We start from the raw sequence: 7,739 nt of genomic DNA, 5'->3' as shown, positions 1-7,739 counted from the left end.
CTAAATAAGATAAAGAGTAACAAATATTATTTTAATTTGAGATACGACATATTACTTTTTCCTTTCTTTTTTTCCCCAAAAGATAAAATAAAAAATTAAGGACTTCGCAACTTCAGGACCTTGCAAATAATTTGACCATGAAATATGCAATATAGCCTATTTGGCCATGCTTCTTAATGGCCAAAAGCACTATTTTTTTTTCAAAGTTTAAGTGTTTGGCCAAGCTTTTAGAAGAAAAGAAAAAGTACTTTTGAGTAAAAGCATAAGCATAGCCCTGTTTGGCCAAGTTTCTAAAATATGCTTATTTTGAGAAGTGCTTTTCAAAAAAATACTTTTGGTGAGAATCGATTTGTGTTTGGCTAATTAATTTGAAAAACACTTTTGAGCAATAATTAGTGTTTGGCCAATCTTTTGAAAATTGCTTTTAAGTGTATATTTCTGAAAAGTACTTTTCGAGAAAAACTACATTTTTCTGCTTCTCCTCAAAAGAATTTTTTTTCCTTCTAAAAGTTTGGCCAAACATCTCAATAAAAGCACTTCTGGTCCAAAACAAAAAAAAAAAATTGGCCAAACAGACTAGCAGATTTGGAAAAGCAGAGAAAAGTAGCTCCTCTTTAGAAGCACCTTTTTGAAAAACATTTCTGAGAAAATACACTTATAGCCTGTTTGGCCAAGCATCTTTTTTGCCAAAAGTGCTTTTGGCCAAAAATTGAGGTGTTTGGCCAAGCTTTTGGAAGGAAAAAAATGCTTTTGAGGAGAAGCAGAAGCAGTTTTGGAGAAGCAGAAAAAAATAACTTCTCTCCAAAAGCACTTTTTTGAGAACTTTTGAGAAAAATACACTTAGAAGCAGTTTTTTAAAGCTTGGTCAAACACTAATTGCTGCTCAAAAGTGCTTTTCAAACTAATTAGCCAAACACAAACTGCTTCTCACCAAATGTACTTTTGAGAAAAGCACTTTTGAAAAAAAACACTTCTCAAAATAAGCTGATTTTTGCAGCTTGGCCAAACGGGCTATTAAAAGCACTTTTAAAAAACTTGGTCAAATATTAATTGTTGCTCACAAGTTAATTAAATAGCCAAACACAAACTGCGAAAAAACAATTTAGAGAAAAAACAATTCTCAACTGAAGCTTCTTCTGATTTTAGAAGCTTGGCAGGCTATGGCTAATAGTCAGCTAAAGTTTGGAATGGCTGCAGATGCTGTAATGAAAATATGTCAATCCGGAATTGAAAATTGCAAAAGGAAATTATAGGAACCACTTCACCACATGTCCAATGACACTGCTGATTAGGAAGGACTAGTAAATTTCAAAAACCATATATAGGAATTTCCATGAGACTGAAAATAATACAAATGTGTTATCGGTTGGACAAGTAATGATATTAGGAAACTGAAAGCAATGTGACAGAAGAATCAAATTTCAGTCTCATACTAATGAGAGAATCTTCAATGACATTACACAGATGGAATTTGAAAAGGAAGCCTTCACACCTAAAAATCCTACAGATCAAAGTTGTAAACTAGCGACTGGATTAGCAGAAACAAGCCATAAACCCGACGCAACACATAGCCCCATGGGTCTCTCATTGCCAAACAGAGTAAGCTTCGTGGTCCCTTGGAACCTCTTAGGCAAATATTGCAAGCCATTTATCTGATTCAACATCTGCCAACCTTACAATAACCTGCTTAGCGTTTTGATAAGCACTTTCAAGTTGCGCCTAGTAGGTTCATCACCAGTGAATCCCAAAATGTCGGAGCTAATGCTCTGCGGAATGTAACAAATGACAAATCACAAAGCATGAAAGCAACTGCCACACATTAGAATGGCTATACCACACAGGAAATTACCTCAATATTCTTCAAGGTGAAGACCAGCGTATATATGGACTTCCGTACCAATTCAGTGTTCTCAGGAGTCATGACCGTGGAGTGTACTCTCCTGCAATTCGGTTCATAAAAGACCAAAAGCATGTAGTGACATTGCTTTGCGAAATGTAACAGAGGCAACCTTAAAGTGTCCATAACAACTTATGCATAAACTAGAAGAGCTACAAGCTTCTGAACTTTGTTTCTGTTGTCAATAGAAGAAACTCACTGCTTGTAATGAGAAAATTAGAAACCTTTAACCCTTTCGTATATTACATGTACAGCCATGCAACGGTATGGCCTAGTGGTCAATGAAGTGAATGGAGACCAAGGTTCAAACCTTGATATGTTATACACACCTTTAATTTAAAGATCACAAGATTCAAAATCTTTTTTACATTCTTAAACTTTGCGCCCAGTCAAAACTAAGACACATAAACGAAAGTATGGGTGAAGTAATATATATATGGGTCAATATGCTCGATAAATACAGGTCTCAAGGTTTCAGGGACAGCTATGTCTTCCAAATGTTGAATGAATCGACACAGGTTTTAACACAGATCGCATATATCTCGGAAAAGAAAGAGACACATCACATCTAGAGATCCAAGATTTGAACTAGGTGGTTCTTGAATGTAAAAAAGTTAAAAATAAATAAAAAGTGTACAAACCACATATAGCACAAAGGCAATAAGACACAGCTAACTGGTATGTAACCTATTCATATGCATTCAGTGTTTAATTATGTTACCCTCTGCAATTGCAATGCCTTATTTTTATATCTGTGAAATGTATTTGTTAAGCAATGCAGTGAGTAGTGTAAAGTCCATATTCTCGTTAAACTCGCTAGCTGCTTAATTGAACTTTTTCTTTCATTGGCCTTGCTTACTCCAAATTAAGCTACAGAATTTTTTGGCCTAACAGGTGAGAAACGTGAGCAAAACTTAATTTGTTCGATTAGTTCCATTCAACCAAAGTAACAAGTATCAAGTACATCCTATGAATTACTTTTTGAATCCTCTTTCCATTCTTGTTCAAATGGCTGAGACACCAACATGGCTTAAAGGATGATCGTTCAAGGTCCTAGGAGGTCATAAAAGTTTCTGCAGACCAGGGTCTAATAGCATGGGATGACCAAGTTTGGAGAAATTTTATTTGACATCTGTATTAAGGGTAATGTTGAGTTGCATAGTTGTATCACATGAGTTGTCTAGGTGCTTACAAAGGGATTTATAAAGGTCTTAGCTTACTCAAACCACTGTCGGAAGGTTTTGTTGAATGCTCAGATTCTTTCCCATAGTCTTTTTTAGAAAACTCTGTAAGGTTTGGTTAGATTCTTTTACATAGTATCAAAGCCAATCTTTTCTGTGAACATTATCACTCATGTTCGAATTACACGTGTAAAACAGAAATCAGGTACACGTGTGGGAGTGTGCGAGTTATATAATTGCCCCATATAGGTTGTGTAGGGGCCTTCAAAGGGTTTATAAAGGTCTTGTACTCTACAGATTGCTTGATATTTTATGGTAGATTCTTAGATTCTTTCACGAGTAGCAATGCTATAACTCCATTAAAGAACCTATGAGACTGGTGGAGATAGAGAGAAGTTGAAGTTGAGGAAGGGAGAGATAAAGTGAGAGATCAAGCAATTCAAGGCACGCAACCTTTCTTATAGATTTCCTTTGATTATAGTAATATCTGTATTCATTGAGTTATACCGAAAAGTTGCAAAAAGATCTTCAAAATGCTGATTAAACAGTTGATAATAGGATATATCCAGTGATGCGAACTAACATAAATTATAGATTCACCTTATATCCTCAGAAGCTAGTGTCAAACTTCTCGTCAAACTCTCAACTTCCTTCAGTAAGCCACTATCACGAACATCAGCTAGCAAAGGTTGGACATCCTCAGCCATGGCATTAATCTGAGATGTCACTACATCAAAGGTACAATATTCATATATGAGAATATACTACATACCTGTGAACACCATATAAATTGTTCAGCACAATAGGATAAGTGCAACTCTATGCTCAACATTGACAACTGTTTCAGTTTACCCCCCACCCCCACCCCGTCCCCATCTACAAATGGAACTATGGCTTGATACTGATGAATGCGGTATAGCAAACACATGTTGCAGCAGTATGACTACTCATAGTTTTACACTGACCACCCGACATCCGACAACCAAATAATAGCTGTCCAGTTGCTTTTGACACATATGTAAAATATGCACTACATGCCATATTAGTGTACTAAATGGACATCTACAACTCCAAACTGGATTAGATAGAAAATTGTCGAAATTTGAGCATTTTTCCCGCAGATAGAAATGGCACACGAAGCACAAAATGTGGGTTTTCGACAGAATTCTCTAACAGATAAACGTACTAAAGCTAATAATAATCAAACAAGCTTATAATCATATTCTGGAGCACTTCTTTAATAGTTCCACTATATCCAATACAACAACAACAATAAACCCAGTGTAATCTCACATGTGGAGTCTGGGGAGGGTAGTGTGTACGCAGATCTTACCCCCCCCTACCTGGTGGAGGTAGAGAGACTGTTTTCGATAGACCCTCGGCTCAAGGAATAGTGAAATTAAAGTAACAAACAGTAGCAACAACAATATAATAGGAACAAATGGCACAACGTGTAATATAAAGAACCAAGAATAAGAAGAAAAAAAACACAAAAATAGTACTAATACTACTAATAAGACTAAGGAACTAACGACTATTGTCAACCTTCCACCTTAATTCTCGACTTCCGCCTTACCCTATCGAGGGTCATGTCCTCGATAAGCTAGAGCAGTGACATATCCTGCCTAATCACCTCACCTCAATACTTCTTAGGCTTACCCCTACACTTCCTTAGACCCGCCATGGTCGACCTCTCACACCTCCTGACCAGGGCATCTATGGCTCTCCTCTACACATGTTCGGACCATCTCAACCTCGATTCTCACAGTTTGTCCTCCACCGAGGCCACACCCACCTTGTCCCTAATAACTTCGTTCCAAATCTTGTCTTTCCTGGTATGCCCCCACATCCATCTCAACATCCTCATTTGAGCTACCTTCATCTTCTGGACATAGGACTTCTTGACGGGCCAGCACTCCGCCCCATACAACTTAGTCGGTCTAACCACCACTCCATAGAACTTGCCTTTAAGTCTTGGTGGCACATTCTTATCACACAGAACCCCATAAGCGAGCCTCCATTTCATCCACCACGCTCCAATGCGGTGAGTAATATCCTGGTGAATTACTCTGTTTCCTTGGATTACATGGATTACAGACCCAAGATATTTGAAACTATCCCTTTTGGGGATGACTTGTGAATCAATCTTCACTTCTGTTGTTGCTTCAAGCATCCCATCACTGAACTTGCACTCCAAGTATTCAGATATTAAATAATCAAATTAATTACAACAAAGCAAAGGAATTGTCCTATGGGACTGTTTTTTATCCTATTTGTTCAAGGTAGTTATTATGTCTCTCTTTCAAAATCACTCTACCAACAACTTCAGTGCAATGTCTATAGTAATTAACAAGAGTATGGCATATTATATTTGGCCAAACAAGAAAGACAACTATTCTAGAGTATGGCAAATTATATTTGGCCAAACAAGAAAGAGAACTATTCTAACTCTAATTTTTTCAGTCAGCAGCTATTTAAAACACATAGACGCACAGAAATAGTTAAGAAAACTCACTAGCTTGAGTTGAATTGCAAGCTTGCGTAAGTATTTCAAGCAATTTTAATTGCTTTTCATGCGAGAACAAATGGCAACTGCTGCTGAAAAGGTTCCGCTATATCCAATGAATTTTAAAAAAAATAATACACAAAAATAGATTTTAAAATCCAAACCAGGATATTCAACTCACTTCAATTTATCATGCACCTCTGACAAATACAAACATAGCAAATAACTCATATCCTTCAATAAAAAAAAATTGCAAACAAATTGAGTAGATCTAGTCGGACAATCCATTCACATTTTTCCTCTGCCCAAGTCACATACTCAGGACACAATCTAATATGGGCTTGCCGGAGCTAATGAACTCATTATGCCACTCTCTGCACTTCAAGAAACACATTATCAACTTCACAAGCTCTCCTAATTGAAAGTTCTCCAGATAAGATGCTGTCCAACTTGCAAGTTTCATCACACACTGAAATATTTCACCAATGCTCTTTATACAGATGCTGGCAAAGAGGACAGAAGTTCATAACATTCAAGTGCAACTCACAAGTCACACACTACACTTTCATAGGATGTGTTATTTAACCTAAGCTTAAACACATGTTCTTAATGAATTCCTTATTAGATGAGAAGTTGTGAAATATAAATAGAAGAGCAGAAAGAATTAAAAAAAATGAAGGGAATTTCATAAAATGGCACCAAGAAGATGCAAGCAGAAAGAAAAAGATTTCATTCGCAGTTTCGCACAAACACAAAAAAGTGGAGGTTAAATGTAAAGTGCATCAAACCTTTGTAAGCAATGGCCGAGCCTCCTCAACAACAGATAGAACTCTCTCAGCCAGCGCATAGGTGTTCGACAAACCAATTTCTTCTGCCTCTCGGCCAAGACGTGTGAATATTCCAACTAATGCATCTAAACTAACCCCTTGGTATCCTTTTATTTTTTGCCTGTCGCAAATTATCAGACCCTCTTTAGCACAATCCGGATGCAGGGGCCCTACAGATGGTACTGGGATTGGATCTCGAGGTGTAATATCAATCATCGTTTCCATGATAAGACCAGATTGGTTCACCTCAACTAACGAGTTTCGAGGAATTATTATCTTGTCATCTTCAACCTATAAACACACAAATCAATTTTTTTAAATCAACGCATTCACAAGCATCTATGGAAACAACTACAATTACTTTTAAAAAATAAAAGATAGTAAAAGGGTTCAGCAAAAGCATCAGTGCAAATTTACATGTTACTCACCTCAACAACAGCTTCAACATTTCTCAAGGAGGGATTGACTCGAATCACATTACCAATATTCACTCCTCTGATTCTAACAGGCGTGCCAGTGCAAATGCCACAAGCCTGCTCAAACTGAAGCACAGCCAAATACTTCCTGAACCTAGACCGCAACTGAAACCCTCTCAACCAAACCAAGCTGAGTGCCAACAACACTGTACCCGAAACAATAAACAACCCGACCCCACCTTCCCATATACTCCTCCTTCCAAACCCAAAATCACTCAATGGCCGCATTGTTCGCCTCCAAATATTCCTTGGAACATCGAAAATCACAGAAAGCGGACCTTTTTGCTCGGAAGATGATGCAGGTTGTTGCTCTTGTTCTTGGCTATGACCCGTATTCGCAGACATTGCCTTGACACTAAAGGTTTGATTTTTAGGCCTCATTGGTGTTCTTACACACAACAAACGATCCCCCAACACATTTCTTCTACCGGATATGATAGGAAACACAGTAGAATTTGTTGATACATGGACTAAAGAATTTCCAGCCATCATTTACGTTTTCTTTTTTTTTTTGCCCCTTATGTCTTCTTTCCTTTTTTCTTGTTCTTTTTTTGTTCTTTAGACAAATTTTAGCTGGAAATTGCCAAAATCCAGGAAAACTGAAAAGGGTTAGAATCAAGATTATACTTTACAAAGCAAAAAAAAATAAAAAAATGACTTTGAACAGCTAATAATTTTCATAAGGAAATCAGAAATGATTGGAAATTAGTGAACTGCTAACAAAAAATAATGTGGAAATAGATATAAAGATCAACAAAAACGTACCATATTGGCTTTATGGTCTAGCTGGAAGCAACCCTAGCTGTGGATCAACAACTGACTGAATTGTTGAATGAATCTTGACGAGTGAAC

The 7,739-nt window shown here is 37.1% G+C and overlaps 1 protein-coding gene across 2 annotated transcripts; it reads right to left on the bottom strand.

Annotated features, from left to right (window-relative positions):
• Positions 1 to 1,288: 1,288 nt before the first annotated feature.
• Positions 1,289 to 7,739, bottom strand: LOC104225874 (protein TRIGALACTOSYLDIACYLGLYCEROL 2, chloroplastic). 2 transcript variants are annotated; one of them, XM_009777756.2, is made up of 6 exons: positions 7,653 to 7,739; positions 6,840 to 7,460; positions 6,373 to 6,702; positions 3,679 to 3,794; positions 1,850 to 1,940; positions 1,289 to 1,766 (listed from the first exon to the last, which is right to left on the bottom strand). In XM_009777756.2, exons 2-6 carry the CDS (start codon positions 7,377 to 7,379, stop codon positions 1,674 to 1,676), a joined length of 1,170 nt encoding a protein of 389 aa, XP_009776058.1. In that variant the 5' UTR covers positions 7,380 to 7,460; positions 7,653 to 7,739; the 3' UTR covers positions 1,289 to 1,673. The 2 variants fall into 2 exon arrangements, with proteins under 2 accessions (XP_009776058.1, XP_009776057.1); XM_009777755.2 differs by lacking the exon at positions 7,653 to 7,739 and having other exon boundaries at positions 6,840 to 7,602.

This window comes from Nicotiana sylvestris, chromosome 2, assembly GCF_000393655.2.
Source record: "Nicotiana sylvestris chromosome 2, ASM39365v2, whole genome shotgun sequence".
Taxonomy (NCBI): Eukaryota; Viridiplantae; Streptophyta; class Magnoliopsida; order Solanales; family Solanaceae; genus Nicotiana; species Nicotiana sylvestris.
Note: the sequence above shows the minus strand (reverse complement) of the source record. Positions and strands in the feature narration are given on the sequence as shown.

Excerpts from the sequence above, each read along its gene's own strand:
- LOC104225874 (XM_009777756.2), bottom strand. The coding sequence starts at position 7,379 with ATGATGGCTGGAAATTCTTTAGTCCATGTATCAACAAATTCTACTGTG. Across the intron at positions 6,703-6,839 it reads ATGTTGAAGCTGTTGTTGAG|GTTGAAGATGACAAGATAAT; the intron begins GTGAGTAACATG and ends GTGTGTTTATAG. Across the intron at positions 3,795-6,372 it reads CTCGGCCATTGCTTACAAAG|ATTAATGCCATGGCTGAGGA; the intron begins GTTTGATGCACT and ends GTGACATCTCAG.